Source organism: Prionailurus bengalensis, chromosome E2 (genome assembly GCF_016509475.1).
Source record: "Prionailurus bengalensis isolate Pbe53 chromosome E2, Fcat_Pben_1.1_paternal_pri, whole genome shotgun sequence".
NCBI classification, from domain to species: domain Eukaryota; kingdom Metazoa; phylum Chordata; class Mammalia; order Carnivora; family Felidae; genus Prionailurus; species Prionailurus bengalensis.
The window spans coordinates 47,938,925-47,960,866 of record NC_057352.1 but is presented as its reverse complement, the minus strand read 5'-3'; the positions used below and the strand labels follow the sequence as shown (position 1 = coordinate 47,960,866).

The window sequence follows — 21,942 nt, the reverse complement described above, 5'->3', positions numbered from 1 at the left end:
AGCATGTGATTGAAGGCTTAAGTAATAAGGTCAACAGAGCATGCAAGAACAAAAATTAAAGAAACTCTCAGAGACCTCTCCAAAGAAAATGTATGCAAGATTCGTGTAGAATGTAACCTCTGTGACACCAAGGATCTCGGTCCATTTTTTTTTCATTCTCCCTTCCCAGAGTTTATAGCAGCTCCTGGCATGCAAAAGGTATACAATACATATTTGTTGAATAAATGAATCAACTTGGTATTTTCATCAGCAATGTTTATTTCAAGGGCAAAAAACAAGATTCTCCCAAAATTAAGTTTACAGACTCAATGTATTTACATTATACACACTGTATTTACAACCAAATCATAATCCTCATTTTGGAATTTTCCATTATTCACTGGGAAATTTTATTTATTTTTTTTTTTAATTTTTTTTTTCAACGTTTTTATTTTAGGGACAGAGAGAGACAGAGCATGAACGGGGGAGGGGCAGAGAGAGAGGGAGACACAGAATCGGAAACAGGCTCAGGCTCCGAGCCATCAGCCCAGAGCCCGACGCGGGGCTCGAACTCACGGACCGCGAGATCGTGACCTGGCTGAAGCCGGACGCTTAACCGACTGCGCCACCCAGGTGCCCCATTCACTGGGAAATTTTAAAGTAGGACATTACTGACCACAGAAAAGTATAAGAGTTCAGTATCTATAAATTTGATCGCCGATACCCCCCTGCTTCTACTTTCTATCAAATAAAGAAATACTGCAAATGAAAAAGCAATCTACAAAAGGAGAATAACTATGAATTGACACACCAAAATCAAACTAAAACAAACCAAAAAGTACTGTTAGCCAGTAAGGCCCTCAGAACTTTTATAAAGTTCTAAGAGATATTTGCTGTAAGAAGGATGCTGGGAAAAACTGCTAATTCCCTGCTTGGGTACTCTAATTCCTCCAAACAGTAAGCATTCCTCAATTTGTAAGTTGAACAAACATAATTGGACTAGCCAAGCATCCATCCATTAGAGAAAAAAAGACATTCACAAAAATTCACAGGACTAAGTATAACCTCATGCAACTGAAATCTTGGATTAGACCACTGACATGCAAGACCTCTATTTTTACCTTTAAATAGTATTTACTCAGAACATACACTGGTAATTCTTTAATAAATGTAACATTTCATTACTCATGGTATTCAAGGTCCTGGAAATATAAGAAAGTTGTGATTTACCAATGCTTTTTCTATTCTATGAAGGCCTAAATTCTTGTCTCATTGCTAAACTGTGTTCCTATGCCTAAAGATGTACAGCAACACCTTCATTTAATTGTCCCCTATGGAAGGTTTAAACCTTTGCTTAGCCTCTTTACATATAAACTACAAGAGCAATTCAAACATACTTTTTTCTTTTTAAAGTAGGCTTCATGCCCAGCATGGAGCCTAACGCAGAGCTTGTACTCATGACCCTGAGATCAAGACCTAAGCTGAGATCAAGAGACAGATGCTTAACTCACTGAGCCACCCAGGTGCCCCAAACATATTCTAGATGATAAATAAAATCAATAAACAGAAGCTCTTGGTATTATAAGAAAAACCTAAAAGCACAAAGAGGTCCTTAAAAGAAGGAAAGGTAAGACTTACTTCTTGATACAGTTGGTCATGAGAAGATGGACATCTTGTCTTTCATCTAACAGCAGCATTGCCCCTAAATAGCCAATGCGTTTGTCTGTGAATTTTTGAGAGGCGATAAGCTTCAGGCACTCCAACTGCAAATTAAAAAAAAAAAAAGAAAAGAAAAAGAAATTAAGAAACTGCTACCACAATCAGGAAAGCAATGTTTTTAACCCAGAGTCAGTGGATAGCTAAAATAAATAGATACCAAACTGCCTTAATAAAAGGGAAATACTAACATCTTTGGAAATCTTGATAATAGCTACCAAGTTTTAGAATAGATCTCAGCAAGGTCCTATGATATTTGCTATCCAAATAATCTGTGAGATTTACCTTAGTTCCACAATTTAAATAAATACTAACTAGTAAAATATTACAATAAAATATTAATAAACCCAATTCCTAATTTAATCCCCAAGTTGTACTAAATGAGCACTCAACTTATGTGTATATTTAAGGTCTGTTTCACATTTTGAATATCAAAAAACGCAGTAAATGGAAATACATCAAATTGCCAAACACTACCTTAAATATCAGGAATAGGGGTGCCTGGGTGGCTCAGTGGGTTAAGCATCCGACTGTTGATCTTGGCTCAGGCCACTACCTCATGGTTCATGAAATGGAGCCCGGCATGGAGCTTTGCACTGACAGCATGGAGCCTGCTTGGGATTCTCCCTCTCTCCCTCCCTCCCTCTCTGCTGTCCCCAACAAACGTACATGTGTGCACTCTCAAAATAAATAAACTTTAAAAAAAATCAGGAATATACAACAAGAAAGAACAACGAACTTTAATATAATGGGGAAAGTGCTACATTTAGGGCTTGAGCCATGTAGTAGGGAGAAGTGAGAGTTTAGTAGGATATGAGTAATAAAAATATAGAGGGGAAAAAAAACCCAGAGGAACTCTCTGGAGTGGAGTTAACCTAATATGTCTTACGCGATTTCTTCTTTACATAACTATTAAAAATCCTCAGAGCTTAAGAGTCTTTGTAGTTAGTCTCTCTACTTAGCTTTTCTTGAATGTCACAACTACTTCGATATACTTTATCAAACTATCAACTAACATGGAAAAGGCCAAACATTCCTTCTATAGCAATGGTTTCCAAAGGTGTACATAAGTTAGGCTCTCCAAGAGGAGTTTTGTGAACTATGTTCCCATTTAGAATCATTTCATCCCAAGGAAAGGGGCCCAAATGCAGACCTGCGTACAACAGTCTAAAATCATGTGAGACTACTCCCCATCTGAATTTGCCTCTAAGTTCAAAAGCGAAATTGAGTAATGAAAAAAATTCACAGAACTGTTTCAAGCTATTTAAAAATTGCTCTCTCAGGGTATCTGCATTAGAAACACCTAAAGTTGAGGCACCTGGGTGGCTCAGTCGGTTAGGCATCCAACTCTTGATTTTGACTCAAGTTAGGATCTGACAACTCATGAGACTGAGTTCCACGTTAGGCTCTGCACTGACAGCATGGAGCCTGCTTGGGATTCTCCCTCTCGCTTGCTCTCTCTCTCTCTCTCTCTCTGCCCCTTCCGCTCTCTCTCAAAATAAACATTAAAAAAAAAAAAAAAAAAGAATAAGCACCTAAAGTTAGCAGAATGGCTATACCACCATCAACAAATGAAAGAAGTCTCCAAGAAGAACCAGGATCCAAAAGGGGAACTGAAATGCCTTCTGAAACTGACAAAGATTATATAACAACCCTTCATTTCCTTCTATGCATTCAATTTAAATTTTAAAAAACAATTTCTGAAATAGAAGACGAAAGTCATTTTCACAATGTCAGCAGAAAAGTTACTGCTGAGATGAATGAGAAAATTAGAAGCTAAAGTATTATCAGAACACCTTACTTTTTCAAATAGAAGGCTTTTTTAACCTTCCCATTCAATAATCCTATAAATTAATATTTTAGCAGTGAAGAAAAGTTCTAATAATCAGGTATCACTAAAATTTTTATCATCCTTATTGAATCATGCTTCAAATAAATTATCTAAAAATTCTGTATTAAGATGAACTAATGAGGAAGATAGACTTTACTCTTATATATTAATACTACTTTGTATTTTTTTAGGGCCAAGTTTTAAAACAGTCACAGTAAAAGTCATCAGTGACTAGTGAGTACAGTTGTTGCTTTTTGTAATACTTGTTTATTTTTTAAAAATTTTTTTAATGTTTATTTTACTTTTGAGAGAGAGAGACAGAGAGAGAGAGGGTAAGGGCCAGAGATAGAGGGAGACACAGAATCCGAAGAAGGCTCCAGGCTCCGAGCTGTCAGCACAGCACGCGATGCGGGGCTCGAACTCACAAACCTGATCATGACCTGAAAGTAGGACGCTTAATTGACTGAGCCACCCAGGCGCCCCAGCATTTGTTTAAAACTTATCTAAAAATTAAACAGTGAAAACAAAAACTACAATTTAAAGGGACAAACACATAATTAACTCTTTTTAATATTCCCCATTGGTACAGTAACTTTGCACCAAGAATAAGCATTTACTTTATGAAGATGGCAAATTTGAGAGGAAATATAAGATTACAGACTGGAAATGGCATTTTAAAAACATGCTCCAATGAAAGATTAACTCTGATCATATCTACACTTAGGCATCAGCGGCCAGCAATAGTGCTGAGAAAGTACCATGTTTCATCTTTAAGAACAGTATCTAAGTTTTCAGATGTTGAAAAAGAAAAAGGACGGAGGAGTGTACAATGGGGTTTGGGGTAAATATGAGGGAAGGGCATCCATTTTTGAGCAGCAACCACTAAAACCACAATTCTCATGTGAGTTACAGAATAGTAAAATCAATTAAATGCTTCTGCCTCTTAGGTAACAACCTCAAATTCAGAACTACTACTCACTGAAAGCTACCTGAAAAATCTCACCTCAACACTGCTAACTCACAAATCTAGCATATGCTTTAAGACCACAGTAAAGAGTTTAACTTTTATATTCACACGACCACAGAGATAAAAAATAACTTTTGCTTTTTTACACCAAACTCTGTAAGCAAAGTCAAAAGACAAATGACAAAATTGGAAAAAATATTTGCAACCCATTTCACAGATATGAAATCCTATATAACAGAATCCTAATTGATTTTTAAAAGACAAATTGATTTTTAAAAAGACCAACTCAGTACAAAAATGGACAAAAAATATGGACAGTTCAAAGAAAACAAAAATAATTCAAACATGAAATGGAGTTCAATCTCATAAAACAAACGCAAACCCAACTAGGTAAATTTACTTTTTAAAAAAATCACTGAACTGTACACTTGAAAAAGACAAATTATATGAGATACAAAATATGCCTCAGTGAAGTTATTAGAAAAGACATGCAGACTGAAACCATAGTGAGATGCTACTTTTTAACCTATTTTATTAACAAAGCTTCACAGTTATAACAGTGTGAGGGCATTAGTGATTGGACATAAACTGGCACAAGCTATAGTGAGAAAGTTCTAGCCTATCTACATTACAAATACACATATCATTTGACTTGACCATTCCACATTTAGGAACTTACACACTTACATTCACACATGTGCAAAATAATGGGTATTATTCAATTGTAGTATTACTTTAAACAGTAAGACTGGAGGGGCACCTGGCTGGCTCAGTTGGTAGAGCATGAGACTCTTCATCTCAGGGTTGTGAGTTCAAGCCCCACAATGGGTGTGGAGTCAACCTAAAATAAAAAATTTAAGGGGTGCCTGGGTGGCTAAGTCAGTTGAGCATCAGGCTCAGGTCATGATCTCAAAGTGTGGGTTTGAGATCCGCATCTGGATCTGTGCTGACAGCTCAGAGCCTGGAGCCTGCTTCTGATTCTGTGTCTCCCTCTCCCTCTCTCTCTTTTTGCCCTTCCCCCACTCGTGCTGTCTCTCCCAAAAATAAACATTAGAAAAAAATTTTTAACTTAAAAATTAAAAAAACAGTACGACTGGAAATAAATGTCTATTAATAAGGCATCAGCTTAATAAATTATGATTCATAAACATCATGGACTACAATTCTGGATACACTACCATCAGTATGTCCAAAGAACTGGAAAAACGGAGGAAGCTTTTTTATATTGATATGAGCTAATCTTCAAAACAGATTAATAAGCAGATAGTGTGCTGCAATATATATTTTACAGTGGAGGGGACATTTCCATTGCCTGGAGATGTATAAAATATCTGAGGGATAGACAAGAGATGGTTGCCTATAAAAAGGAAACTAAGTGACTGGAAGAGGACAGAAAGTGGAGTTTTCATCTTCTATTCTTTGTTTTTATTTTTTATTTATTTATTTTTTAGAGGCGGGGGGTGACAGAGAGAGAGAGAAAGAGAGACAGAATCTCAAGCAGGCTCCACACTCAGCACATAGCCCAACAAGGGGCTCGATCCCATGGCCCATGACCTGAGCCGAAATCAAGAGTTGGACACTAAACTGACTGAGCCACCCAGGCGCCCCCATTATCTATTCTTTTGTATCTTTTAAATTTTGCATCAATGAACTACCATTATCTATCCACAATATAAGTAATATTGGACTAGAGGAAAAAGTTTAAAACTGCAGGATGAAGGGAACTTTCAACTATGGTTAGAAAAATTAATGCTATAATTAAAAAGAAAAAACCTAGGGAAATTATTCCCTCTCCAAAATTGAATAATATGTGATTTGAAAAACTAACAACAAAGCACTTGAGTCTTGGAATTGTTTTATGAAAACGACTTTGAAAATTTAAGACCAAAATCTTATGAAAATAGAACTCAATAAATGGGAAGAATCAGTTTTAAATAACTTAAATTTATGATGAAGGATTACTGTGCTATTCTATTATTCCTGTAATGCTGCAGGAGTTTAAGAAGTATGTCCATTCCTTATCTCTAATCCCCATGATGGCTATGTTTTTTTCCGCTGGCAGTTATTTTGTATTTTTCACTAACTATCAGTGTCTTTCTTGTCAACAACACTCTTAACTACCACTGGCTTTTCAACAGCAACCTTCTCCCTCTCCCCCCCACCTTCCATCCCAAAGGTCTCATTGTGGTAACTCTCAGCTATTCACTGATTTTCTTTATACAGGATTTACTTTCCAATTGTTTTTGAGATGCTATGGTTTTGCTTTAATTTCGTAAATTACTAGCTTACGAAACTAGTACCAATGTATCAGACATTCTCACAGATACCCAGTTAGAAAGGCACACAAAAGGAAACCAACATTTGGATATATATCATAAGTGTGATACATATATACTTATCCTATGAAACACATATATAAATATGAATATTTATATACTTATATATTTTATTTACATAAATATTTGTGACAATTATGCACAAGCTACTATGAAAACAAATTAGGAAGGGCACTCATTCAGGTTAGAAACAGTAAAAAAAAAAAAAAAAAAAACATCAGAGAAGATTCCACTCTCTTTATGTAACACATAGTGGAACAGAAAGAAGCAATTTGATTTAGAGTCATAATCCTGGGTTTAGTTTAAGAGACCTAAGCAAGTTATTTCAACAACCTGGGCCTCAGTTTCCTCATCACTAAGATAATCAGGCCATGTCATGAAAGACCACCCTAACACTGCCCTCCACGCCCTGCTTTCAAGGAAAATACAGTAGTCACTAATTCTCTACAGCTGATCCTTAAAGTGGCCTAAGAATTTTTCTCAGCAGAAACATTCCAGGCAGCCATTAGCAACAAGCCTAAAAAAGTGAAGTTACCAGCTCCCTCTGGAATAAATACAATGCCTTAAGAAAGTGGTTTCCAAACATGACTGATCAAAAGCGCCTGGTAAAGTTTTGAAATAGGTAGGTCACCCCAAAAACATCCTGATGGAATAGGTTTCAGGTAAAGCCTGACAATTTGATTTTTATAAACATTTTCCAGATAACTCAGTGTTTCAATTTTCTCCAAATTTCAAAGCACTTTCTTTAAATAGGTTTCTGGCCTTGTTACATTTTTCTACAAGTACAAATATTGCCCTTTATCAACATTTAATCTGGTTGCCCTTTAAGAAAAAAGCTGCACCTATTTTGTTAGCCTTCAGAACAATTTCCCACAAGGTCAAATGCACATGTACATTTGCTTTTAAATTTAACATTTGAGCTTTATGATGTAAACAATCACCTTGATAAAAAGATACACATAAACATTAATGGATCTGCAACTGATTGGTTAGGTATTTTAAAAAGCTACCTTTATTTCAATATTCAGAAAAAACTTTCTAGTTTATACACAAACACACACACATTTAAAAGTTGACCCTGTAACTGCTTTACCACTATGTAGTCTGGCAACATAAAAATCCGTATTTGAGACCAGTCTATTTCATTCTTCTAGCAGAGGGGGGAAAAATAAAACATTTAACACAGTGCTATTGCGTTCCATTTCTCTTCTTCAGAAAATTATGAAATATTTCACTCCAAAATACACAAAAATCATGTAACACTCCTAACCCACACCAACCAGCTTTATCAACTCTTAACATTTTACCCTTACTTTTACATTTTTTCATATAACAAATTCAATGGAAGCCCTCTATACACTCTGCCTCAATTCCATTTCCTTCTCTCCATCCCACAAGTAACCAAAACTCAAAACTGCTGTTCATCATTGCATTGCCATGCCATATGTCCTTACTACACATGTTGGTTGTTTTTCAATGTTTTACGGTTTATATTAAGTATCATACCATATTCCTCTTTTCACTCAAGATGTTTGAGTATTACTCACATCCAAACAAGAAACTCTAATTCAGTTATATTAATTGCTAATACAGTATCCCACATGTGAATATACCACAACTTACCTATTTTTTGTGGACACATAGATTGTTCCCAATATTTTCATATTAGAAACAATGCTGCAATGAACACCCTTATAAATGTCCCTTGTTAAATAGACAAGGATTCTTGATCAGATTCAGGTTTTTCAGTTTTTATTTTGTTTCCATTTAGAAAATACACTTCATAGGTGGTGATATAAACTTTCATCAGGAAATATATAATTATTCCTGGTGGTTGTCTCTCATTTGTGATATTAGCATTGAAGATCATCAAGGATTGCAAAATGGTAATATTCTAATTATTTTACTCTTTATTTACTTATTAAACTTTTCCTCTAAGGAGCAACTTCTCTATATGTACCACTGGGTTAACAATAGTTCCTTCAGAAAGTTGAGCAAAGGCAGGATAAATGTCAGTTTTCAAAATGAGTACCTAGTATCCTCCAAAGATGACCAATGGAGTTTTTTTTTTTTTTATAATTTGTTTAATAATTATTAACTCACTGATATAAACTAACTGATATAAACTTACTTGGTATATTCCAACTACTATTATTATCCTTATTAATGCTCAAATTTTCTCATTTGAGGGCACAACAAAAAGCCACTTTTGGTGGCTACTAAATCCTTTTAACACGACCTCTGTAATTTTTCTTGTTCTCTGGCACAGTAAGACAGTTCAGGCTTAATTTGTGTATCTCCTGCTCCAGATTTCGGATCAGCCATCTTTCTAATGGGTCCTGGCCCTTTTAGAGTAAAATGGGTATTTGGAGACCACAATCTGGGCTATGGGTGCTCAACACAAAGATGCCTACTATCACCATTATACTACAGGTACAGTGTGGTAAAGAAATTAAAAATGTGGATAAGGATGGAAACTTAGGGAACTGACATTATTTACAGACAACAGCACTGACTATATGGAAACAATGAAGTCCACAGGAACTCTTAAAAGTGCAATAATGTTGCTAGGGAGAGAAATACGCAAAAATCAATGATGTATTTCTGTATAACTAAAACCTAATTATTCAACTTTTAAGACTGCTATTTGCAATAGGAAGAAGAGCTCCAAGGAACCTATAAATTTCACCAAAAGTGTGTAAGACCTTATGGAGAACACTGTAAAACTTCAAAAAACATAAGGAAGTGGAGTGCTATAAATACTCTATTGATGGAAGGGAAGACTATTGTAGACAGATAATTGGGTATAGCAGGCCAGGCTGGAAATGGGAAGAAATAGAGAATTTAAGCCCCACCTAGAGAAGTCACCAGCCTACTAGAGCTCTGGGAAAATGTTCATCCAGTGTTGTAAAATCCTCTAATTTCTAAGAGGAACCAGAAATCCAGATTTCTATGATAAGTTCCTTGATTTTTACATTGGCAGCAAATTCAAAACAATTTAATGTACTCTGCAATACAAAATACATCTGTAGAAGAATTTGGACCCCAAGCCACCATTTTTTTTACTCCCATACATTTACTCCCACCTCTTAACTCAACTTTATTTCTAGGTTGTTTTTAAGCCAAACACATGAAAGGTTACAAACCATACAGGAAATCTATCATGACTTTTGTTGTAAAAATGTTGAAGACACACTGTTTTACATTACCAAGAGGCTCCTAGATAAAAGACTCACATAAGAAAATCTATTTTAGGGACAATTAGCTGGCTCAGTTGGAAGAGCATGAAACTCTTAATCTTGGGGTCATGAGTTTGAACCCCACACGGGTGCAGAGATTATATACAAACATATATACATAAATAAATAAAAATCTATTTTAGAATTCAGTGACTTTCTTTTACAAATTTTTAATATTTATTTATTTTTGGGGGGGGGGAGGGCAGAGATAGAGGGAGACCCAGAATCCAAAGCAGGTTCCAGGCTCTGAGCTGTCGGCACAGAGCCCAAACAAGGGGCTCAAACCCACAAACTGTGAGATCATGACCTGGGCTGAAGTCAGACACTTGAATGGGCCACCCAGGTGCCCCAGAATCCAGTGACTTTTCAAAGAAATTTTTTTGCTGTCCTTGAGGGAATAGTAAAATCAGTAATACTTGAATTATTTATGTAGAAAACGTAAATGTTTAACATTTAGTAATTTATTAATCTTCATAATAATAATCCTATAAAAGAGTATGAAAATTGTCCCCATTTTACAGATGAGGAAACTGAGACAAGAAAGGTTAAAGATCTTGCTCAAAATCACCAACAGGAGGGGAGCCTGGATGGCTCAGTCAGTTAAGCATCCGACTCTTGATTTTGGCTCAGGTCATGGTTTGTGGGACTCTCTCATACCCTCTCTCTGCCATTCCCCCCTCAAAATAAACATTAAAAAAAAATCAGAGATAGTAAAGTAACAAAGACATAATTCACATCCAGGCAGTCTGGTTCCTGTAGCTGTGCTTTTAAATTCTGGTTATAACAACCATGTAACTGGATTTTTTTTCTTGCCTTAGCTGCCTCACCATCACCAAGTACAGTGGCTTTGGGTTCTGCATTGTTCCTTTTCCCAGCTCTTATTTTCTACCATCCTTTTGTTTTGTTTTTTAAACAGACGCTGGTCATGTATGTTACCTCAAATCTTCTGTACAGCAAGTCAGGACTAAAGTAATTAAATAAATAGTTAAGAAACATATTTAAACTATATCCAAAGAATGAACAGGTTTTAGCGTTATACAAAGTTGAGTTCTAATCCTCTCCCTAATATTTACTAGCTGTGTGAATTTAAACAAGTCAATCTCTGAATTTCAGTTTTCTCATCTGCAATATGAGGATATTACCCACCTTGTGGGTTTCATTGTAAAGTTTAAAACACTTTTCAAATGTGGCTAGTAGGAAATTTTAAATTACATATCTGGCTCATATTTTTATTTCTATTGAACAGCATCATGCTAGATACTGCAGTAAAAAGTAAAAAAGAAACAGGTGAAATTAGTTTTAATAATATATTTTATTTAACCCAATATATCTAAAATACCATTTCAACATATAATCCACATAAAAATTATTAGTTAGATATTTTACAGCTTTCTTTTGTACTAAGGCTTCTAAATACAGTATATATTTTACACTTACAGCACATCTCAATATGTACACTATATATCCATCAAAAATATTTTAACTGTATTTAGACTTCATTAAATGTACAATTGATAAAGTAGATTCACATACTCAAGTTGTCTAAAACATTTTTCTAGTAACTGCATCAATATCCCCCCAAATTTATTTTCCTTTAATATTCGCCTCAGTTGAACGAGCCACATTTCAAAAGACCAGTGGCTATACAGCTACTAGCTATCATAATGAACAGTACAAGTGCAAATAAAATAAACAAATAAAATGCAATAAATGGTAGCTGTTTTTACACATAGTTAAGTGAAAATAGTACTGTGATTCATACATGCAGGTGAGAGAACCGAGATATGAATCTTTTTATGGATATGTTATAAAAAAATTCTGATGGGCAAGATTGGATAGGGCCAGGATTTACTCCAAGAGGAAATAGATTAAGGGACTTAAAAGTGGGATTCCTATTCTCACTCAGAAAAACCTTTTTTTTTGGGGGGGGGGGTGCAATTTTAGTACAGTTTCCTTGAGTATTAACACTTTCCACCTAAGAATTAAATGTCTTATCAAATAATTAAATTCCAGAATGCCCCCCAAAAAGCCATCTATCTAGTAAAGCTGGAAAGCATATTTTATTTACATACAGTATAGAAATGACTCTTAGAAATATAGAGATTGCTCTTTCACAAATGAAATATCATCAGTCTTAAATCTATCCTATTATTTTAAATTCAACAACTGGTCTTAAAAGAACTCCTTTAACTCCATGATGTTAACAGTGGTTATCTCGAGTGGAAGGCTTAAGAGATTCCCCACGCCTTGCCATCCTTGACTATCTTTTACAGCTCAACATATCAGATTTCTATAAATATAACCAAATGGGTCTACTTAAAATCAACCAACAAAAACGTATGAGTATCTATTTGCTTTATACTATGACATGCATTAAATGTATAACCACCTGGATCACTTTTTGATGTGGTAAAAACATATAACATGTTTATTCAGAGGAGATAGCTGTTGTTTTTGTCTACCTAGTACCTGGTCCGTTCCTCTAATACTAACACCTGAATCTTCCTTTGGGAAATTAATGGTCTTCCACTCTCAATCATGTATTTCTCGTGAGGGTGATCTCACTACCAGGCAAAAGATAAGCATAAAACTAACCCAAGTCAGTCTGATAAGATTCAATCCCATTACTGTTTTAACTCAGAGGTGGGGTGATCTCCTTTCACTGGAGTTACTGAGCTGAATAAAAGATAAATGTGGCCATCTTCCTGGATAAATTAAATAAAACATTAACAAAAGCTATCTGTGAATAATGGAAACATGGATGGTATTTTTCTCCTTCTACCTAATGTTGCACATTCTTTCAATTTTGCAATCTTTTCCTTAAGAACACTATTTAGTATGTAATACAATTCTTAAATTATCTGAGATAAAATTTAATGGCATTAATAAGAATTTAAAAACCCACTAAACCCTTCTCTGTGACTCCATCCCCATATGTATAAACATAGAAGAAAGCACGTCTTGCTTGAATACCAAATACCATGCTCAAAACCTAGACTGGCTATAGCTAATAATATGCATTTGTGTGTAGTAGAAAATCAGGAGGCACAGTCACTGTAGCAACCCAGTAACAAAGTAATTAGGACAAAATCCATAAATGCCATGATGTGGCAACTTACTTTACTTAAAAACATCTATTTGGAGTGTTCCTCCTTGTATCATTGTGCACACAGAATATAATTAAGGAAACATTTAGCAAACATTTCTTAAATATTCATTATAGTCCAGCCACTCTAACAGACCAATCACAATCTAGTGGTTATCCTGGTCAGTCTTTAAGTAAGCTAGCTGCCACCATCAAAACATAGTCTAATCCATATAATGAGAGATTCTCAATGGAAAGCACAACTGACAGCAGTATCATGTGTTTCCAGGTCTGCAACTTTCTCACTTCTACCCTCAGTTCCACAATGATCAGATTACAAGACTATCAAGAATATTCTGTCCTCACTGATGGGGAAACATTTGCCCTCCTTGAGCTGTCATTCCAACAAGAACAGCCTTGCTAGATGTGGTCTCAGCCCAGCCTACCTGTCCAAAGTGAGCAGGGTAGCCCAGCATGTGCATATATAGTAATTTTGCCACATTCCGACACCGGTAAGTATTGTCTTCTTCTCTAAAAGATGATCGGATTGCAGCACATTCTTTCTGGATCATTTCTCGTTCTTCGGCTTGGGTTCGGGCTGTCCGGATGGTCCGGATCAGCTCCCGCAATCTGATGGGGGCTGGCATCCTCTGTTTATAGAAAGACATTAAATAAAAATGTTCACATTTTTCACTACCAAAAGCATTCACACAACTTCTCACATAAATTTCCAATTTTTAAGAATTCAAGACTTGCTCAGTCCAACAACATAAAGCTTCAGCAGAGCTATTATATACAAACCCACTAATTCGGTAAATTTCTGGAAAAAATATAAACAAAAATGTTAAGTATTAAGCAAGATAAGACACAGAATATATCAGTATGTAAAATCCATCATTAGTATCAAACTATGTTAAGAACTAACTCAACCCAAATATTTACTCAAGAAAGAGAAAAGACATATTTTCTATGCCTAACCTTAGAGAAGACAGATTATTTTCTGCTGAACTGTTAACAGAGCTCAATAAATTATCAGATAAATACTGAATATGATCACAATCAAAGCTCAACTCAACTGGGGCGCCTGGGTGGCTCAGTCGGTTAAGCATCCGACTTGGGCTCCGGTCATGATCTAGCAGTTTGTGAGTTCGAGCCCCACATCAGGCTCTGTGCTGACAGCTCGGAACTTGGAGCCTGCTTTGGATTCTGTGTCTCCCCCTCTCTCTGCCCCTCACGCACTTGCACTTTGTCTCTCTCTCAAAAATAAATAAACGTTAAAAAAAAATTTAAGAAAAAAAGCTCAACTCAACAAAATGAGAGATCAGGAGAGAAGACCAATTATCAGATTTAAACACTTCCAAGAAACAGTAATCATCTTGGTACACTGGGTACTCTTTGAAAATTGTTATGAGGAAAAAAATAATAAACCAATCTCAGAGGATAAGACTATTAGAATCATATTCTCACGAAAAATTTTTAAATAATAATGATAAACCTGTAACAGCCAAAATTAAGGGGAAAAAAGAACAAAGTTGGAGAATCTGCACCACCTAATTTCAAGAAATACTACAAAGCTACAGTAATCAGGACAATGTGGAACTGAATTTAAGGGCAGACTCAGGATCATGATGCAAAATAGAAAGTTTAGGAATAGACCCACACAAATAAGCTTAACTGATTTTCAACAGAGAGGCCAAGGTTATTCAATAGGAGAAAGGGTATTCCTTCAACAAATGGTGCTGGCACAACTATATATCTATATAAAGAACCAATTAACCTTGAACCCTAACCTCACATAATATACAAAAATTAACTCAAAATGGGTCATAGACCTAAACATTAAAGCCAAAACTAAAAATCTTCCATAAGAAAACATAGGAGGAAATCTTTGGGAACCTTTGTCTCCCTACCTTCCCACCTATCTCTCTGTCCTTCCCCTGCTTGTGCTCGCTCTCTGTCCCTCACAAAAATTAACAGAGAGAGAGAGAGAAAGAGAGAGAGAGAGAGAGAGAGAGAGATACCACCCTACAGTATTAGAATGGCTAAAATTTAAAAGACTTGCAATACCAAGTGGTGGCAAGGATATAAAACAAATGAACTCTCACAAGCCACTCATGGGGATACAAAATGGTTCGACTACTTTGGAAAATAGTTTGGCAATTTTTTGTAAAATTAAACATATACTTAGCACAGATTTCAGGAAATCCACTCGGTATTTACCCAAAAGCAATGAAAACATATGTTCTCACCAAGATTTGTACACAAATCTTTATAGAATCTTCATTTATAATTACTAAAAACTGGAAACAACTCAAACAACATCCATAAATAGGTGAATAATAATAAACGAATACTTCCCGGAATGAAACCGAACCAACACAACATGGAAGAATCTCAAAAACATTATGATGAGCAAAAAAAAAAAAAAAAAAAAAGAAACAAGAAAGTACATACTTTATGATTTTACTTATATGGAACTCTAGGAAAGACCAGGCTAATCTATAGTGATGCTAAAGAGATCAATGACTGCCTGGGGTTGAGGGTAGGGATGGTGATCAACTAGGATGCAAGGAAACCTTCTGATGTGATAGAAATGTTTATGATGGTTGTATAGATCTCTCTCAAAATTCATGGAAATGCACACTTAAAACAAGAGCATTTTACACACACCTGGGTTGCTCAGTCGATTAAGCATCTGACTCTTAATTTAGGCTCAGGTCATGATCTTACATTTCATGAGATCAAGACCCACATTGGGCTCTGCACTGACAGCACAGAGCCTGCTTGGGATTCTCTCTCTACCTCTCTCTTAGCTCCTCCCCTGGGCACACGCACATTCCATATCTCTCAAAAAATAAAAAGATAAACATTAAAAAGAAAACAAGTGCATTTTATTGGTATCTTGTACCTCAATAAGTTAAAAAAATGATAAAATTAGATACCATTACCATCATCTTCAGTACATACAAGCTGTAGAACCCTTAAACCATTAATTCTCAATGTTTTAATCGCACAAACCAGGAGGATATCCCACTCCCACCAGTTCACTATGGCATCACTCCTCAAGGTAGGGATAGTACATTAGGAATTTACCAAGTTCACTAGGTATTGGTTGTGTTCCTCCCTGTTAGCCCTCTTAAGATCACGTGTACTAAACTATATAAAACTACGTGTATACTGTTATTCTGTTATTTTTTAATAGAAATACTGAGGGCCTAGTGTTTGAACATTCTTATACTCACTATCTTCATTATTTCACTTGTTCCAGACCATTTTTGGGCCCAATGTGGGACTTGCACTCACCACCCTGAGATCAAGAGTGGGACACTTAACTAAGTCACCTAGGTATCCCTGTTCCAGACCCTTTTGAAGGACAGAAATCATTATACCTGCTTTGCCCATGAAGAAACTTCGTTTCAAATCAATTATGCAACTTGCTTAAGATTACAAAGGTGGTGGGGCGCCTGGGTGGCGCAGTCGGTTAAGTGTCCGACTTCAGCCAGGTCACGATCCCGCACTCCGTGAGTTCGAGCCCCGCATCAGGCTCTGGGCTGATGGCTCGGAGCCTGGAGCCTGTTTCCAATTCTGTGTCTCCCTCTCTCTCTGCCCCTCCCCCATTCATGCTCTGTCTCTCTCTGTCCCAAAAATAAATAAACGTTGAAAAAAAAAATTTAAAAAAAAAAAAAAAAAAAAAAAAGATTACAAAGGTGGTAAGTGTCAGAGCCAGCACACAAACCATGTCTTAGAACTCCAGGGCTAGAGTTCTTCTTAATACTTCAAAAATGAATATTATCTTTACAGATAAAATTTTATGACTGCTAGGATTTGTTTCAAAATACTCTAGAGGAAAAAAGTATTAAGGAAGGAAAAAAGGAAACAAAATGGGCAAAATGTTGATCACTCTGAAGGGATATGAGTATATTAAATTATACTGTATTATTCTCTATTTTCATATATATTAGAAAATTTTCATAATCAAAAGCTTTTTAATTTTTTTTGTTTTTAATGTTCCTTTTTGAGCAAGACAGAAAGACAGACAGCGTGAGCAGGCAAGGGGTAGAGAGAGAGGGAGACACAGAATCCAAAGCAGGCTCCAGGCCCTGAGCAGTCAGCATCAAGCCTGATGCAGGGCCCAAACCCACCAACTGCAAGATCATGACCTGAGCTGAAGTTGGACTCTTAACCTACTGAGCCACTCAAACACCCCATCAGAAGCTTTTTAAAAATAAAAAGCTTCCACAAACAAAACATTTAAATCCTTAAAATTTTTTATAAATAGTTTCTTAAAATCTTCGTAGCTAAACTAGAGATCTACTTGAAGAACTACTTTCACAATGACTACAAATACAAATGACTTTAGGATAAAAAATGTAAGAGTAAGGGGTGCCTGGGTGACTCAGTTGGTTGAGTGTCTGACTTTGTCTCAGGTCATGATCTCACGATTTTGTGGGTTCAAGCCCCGTGTCAGGCTCTGTGCTGACAGCATGGAGCCCTCTTGGGATTGTTCCTCCCTCTCTCTCTCTCTGCCCCTCCACTGCTCACGCTGACTCTGTCTCTCTCAAAAATAAATAGACTTGGGGCGCCTGGGTGGCGCAGTCGGTTAAGCGTCCGACCTCAGCCAGGTCACGATCTCGCGGTCCGGGAGTTCGAGCCCCGCGTCAGGCTCTGGGCTGATGGCTCAGAGCCTGGAGCCTGTTTCAGATTCTGTGTCTCCCTCTCTCTCTGCCCCTCCCCCGTTCATGCTCTGTCTCTCTCTGTCCCAAAAATAAATAAACGTTGAAAAAAAAAAAATTAAAAAAAAAAAAAGACTTAAAAAAAAGAAAAAAAAAAGTCTTAGTAGGCATGAATGAAAAACAAAATTTACATAATAAAGAGTTTAGTGTATTTCAGAATACATTCTAAGTTAGAAACGAAACAAAAAATTCCAGTTCCAGGGAAGATGGAATAAACATACTCCATGGAGGCTCCTGTCTCTCCCTCTGACCATAACTATAAATCCTGGATAAAATGCATGCCACAGCTACCCAAGGATGCTAAAAAGTAAATGACAGCAAGCAGATTCCAGAAAGAGGAGAATCTGAAGTTCCATCAAAATGGAAGAGGTTATCATTCTTCCTCCAGTACTGCCCAGCCTGGACCCAATTACAGCCCCAAACCCAAAAGTGCTCAGGGAGTACAGACAAGGAGCTCTAAGAAAAACCCTCTGTCTCTGATCCAGGAAGCAGGAAAAGAAGGACAATGGGAGAAATTCTCTCTTTTGGCTTTCTGTATTTTCCTTCCCTCCACCACTGCCTCTAGGCAACACTGCAATGGCAGTGGCTGTGCCATAACAGCAATGGCAGTAATAGGCAGCCATATAAAAATTAGGGAAGGGGAATTCTCTCTGACCAGAGGAACTGTGATCCTAAGAGCATGGAGTAAGTCACTCTCTATTCTCCCACTGCATGATAAAAGACTGAATTCACCAAGAAAATACAACAATCCTAACTGCAAATGTATGTAACAATATAGTTTAAAAAATACATGAGGCAAAAACTGACAGTTATCAAAGGAAAAATAAACAAACCCCCCAACTACAGAGACTTAAACATGCCACCTAAGTAAATGATAAAACTATGGAGTATCAGCACAGATATAAAAGACCTGAATGCCATCTTCAATTGACTGGATCTAACCAACATTTATGGAACACCTCAACCAACAACAGAATTACATTCTTCTCAATTGCATACAGAACATACACAAAATGGGCCATGTCCTGGTCATTTTTTTAAAAAGTTAATAGGGGTGCCTGGGTGGCTCAGTCGGTTAAGCGTCCAATGTCAGCTCAGGTCATCATCTCACGGTCCGTGGGTTCGAGCCCCATGTCAGGCTCTTTGCTGACAGCTCAGAGCCTGGAGCCTGCTTCAGATTCTGTGTCTCCCTCTCTCTCTGACCCTCCCCTGTTCATGCTCTGTCTCTGTCTCAAAAATAAATAAACGTTAAAAAAAAATTTTTTTAATAAAAAGTTAATAAATTAAATTAATGGAAATCATATAAAATAAAGTACAGTCTCTGGCCATAACAGAATTAAAACTAGAAATCAGTAACAGAAAGCTAACGGGAAAACTTGCGATGGCCCTGCAAATTAAACAATACATTCCCAAATAATCCATGGGTGAAGAGGAAATATCAAGGGAATTTAGCAAATATATGGAACTGAACAAAAACATAAACCCATTTATTAAAATCTGTAGTACAACTAAAGTAGTGCTTAATGGGAAATGTATAGCATTAAATGTTTGTGTAAGAACAGAAGAAACATCTCAATCTAAGGTTCTATTTAAGAAACTAGAAAAAGGGAAATATAAATCCAAGTAGGAAAAAGCAAATAATGACAAATAGAAATCAATGAAATTAAAAAACAGAAGGAAAAAAACAGGAAAAGGTCAAGTCAATGAAATCAAAAGCCAGTTCTTTGAGAAGACCAATAAAATTGATAAACCTCTGGCTAGATGATAAAGAGAAAGAACACAAATCACTAGTATCAGTAATGAAAGGGACTATTATCACAAACACTAAAAGGATAATTAGGTGATACTATGAACAATTCAATGAATATCACAACTGGACATCCATATGCCAAAAAACTGAACCTCTACCTAAATCTCACAGTTTATACAAAGATTAACTCAAAATGAAGCATAGACCTAGATATAAAACACACAACTATAAAACCATTAGAAGATGATGGAGAAAACCTTCTTGACTGGGGTTAGGCAAAGAGTTCTTGGACATTACATCAAAGGCACACTCATAAGAGAAAAATGTTAAAACTGGATTTCATAAAAATTATAAACTTTTGCACTATGAAAAACACTGTTAAGAAAATGAAAAGACAAGTTACAGAGTGAGATATCTGCAAATCACATATCTGACAAGGACTTGTAACTAGACTATAAAAAGGAATTCTCAAAACATAGCACTTAAACGCAGTTTTCAAAATTGGACATTAAGTTTGAGAATCTTGAATTCAAAAACTGCAAAGTCTTTAATCAAAAAAAAAAGAAAAAAAAAAGTTTAACAGTTCAGGGCCCATTAGACTACAGAGTAAATAGTACCATAAATGATATCAACATAAGCATCATTTATATCTATTTCAAAGGGGGAAAGGAGAACAAAAACTACGGAATTAGAAGTTACCGTCATGCATGCATTATCCAATTCAATTAGTCATACTATCCCATAGATGACCTAAGTAACAGGGAAACATGTTATACCAAAAAGTGTCAATCACTCATTCAACAAATATTTGCTGAGCCTTCTCTATGTCAGGCATTGCAAAAGGTGCTGACGACTGCCAACTTTGTAATCTCTATCCTTAAGAACTCAAAAGTCTAGTGAGGAAAACAGATTTTTAGAATTCCAGCCATATAAAATAACAGCAAAAACTACTGACCAATGACAGAACAGAAAACTGCATTTAGGGTAAGCTAAACTGTTTCACAGCCAAACTAATTCAATATACTTAGAAATTTTTTCTTTTCCAAAATTAAGTGCTTTCTGCATCAGCTCAACAACTCCTAAATCCCATGTAGAAAGAGATCTGTAGCACAGTACCAACCCACAATTTATTTTCCAAAGCTATTAAGAGCAAAACTTAGAATTTTCTGAATTTTAGAAAAGTAATACAGTGCATATCTTTTATGTCATAACTCACCTACCATGACTGGAGCAACAGTTTCATTACCAAACAATATTTCTGAAATAACATATGAATATTCACACCAAATGAGAAAAATAAACTACTACAGTGTCATGTCTGGTCAAATCAGATTTTAAGACCAAAAGAATTATGAAGAACTTCTGGGCATTTTTGTTTGTTTTTAATTTCAGAAACTGAGATAAAGGACTGTGCAGCCTTACCCTTATCCAATGACCCTAAGCACTGTTAAAAATGATGACCCTGGGGCGCCTGGGTGGCTCAGTCAGTTAAGCGGCCGACTTCGGCTCAGATCATGATCTCACGGTCCGTGAGTTTGAGCCCCGCATCAGGCTCTGTGCTGACAGCTCAGAGCCTGGAGCCTGTTTCACATTCTGTGTCTCCCTCTCTCTGACCCTCCCCTGTTCATGCTGTCTCTCCCTGTCTCAAAAATAAATAAAATGTTAAAAAAATAAAATAAAAATGATGACCCTGAAGTAAAATTACCTGAATTTGAATCTCAGGTCTACCACTTATCAGCTATGTGTCTGTGAGCAAATGACAACATCCCAGAGCTTCAATTTCCTCATCTGTAAAATAGGAAGAGTACCTACCTCAAAGGATTGCTACAAGAATTAAAAGAGAACACATGTAAACTTCTTGCGCAGTGCCACACACATTGTATCCAATAAATAAATGTTGGCCTTAATGGTTGCCTACATAAACTATCCATAATAAATTAATTTTGAGCAAAAATAAGTTGCAGAATAACACAGTACTAATATTCATAAAGGTTTAAAATGTGTAAAAGAACCTATTCTTTAGAGATACAAAAATGCAGTAAGAGACTAAGAATATGCATAAAATGAACACGTGAAACATGCATAAAGATCAACACTGTGGTACATCTGGGAGGGAGGGGAATATGATGAGGAACAGAGTAACAGAGAAGTCTTCAGCTATACTGGTGATGCTTTATTTCTGAGACTAGGTGGTGGATAATTGAGTACTTATTATTCTTCATATATTTTATGTCTGAAATGTTTCATATTAAAAACTAAATTCAAATATATCTAATCCATGTAGCGAATGTTGTAGAATATATAAC

At 36.1% G+C, this 21,942-nt stretch overlaps 1 protein-coding gene across 2 annotated transcripts in view; it reads right to left on the bottom strand.

Moving 5' to 3' along the window:
- The window catches only part of AP1G1 (adaptor related protein complex 1 subunit gamma 1), an 80,656-nt gene that overhangs the window by 44,689 nt on the left and 14,025 nt on the right, over positions 1-21,942 (bottom strand). For both annotated transcript variants that reach the window (XM_043599592.1, XM_043599593.1), the window contains exons 2-3: positions 13,600-13,803; positions 1,618-1,742 (exon numbers count right to left, since the gene is read on the bottom strand). In XM_043599592.1, coding sequence (XP_043455527.1) covers positions 1,618-1,742; positions 13,600-13,800 — 326 coding nt within the window. In that variant the 5' untranslated portion in view covers positions 13,801-13,803. The remainder of the gene's footprint in view (positions 1-1,617; positions 1,743-13,599; positions 13,804-21,942) is intronic.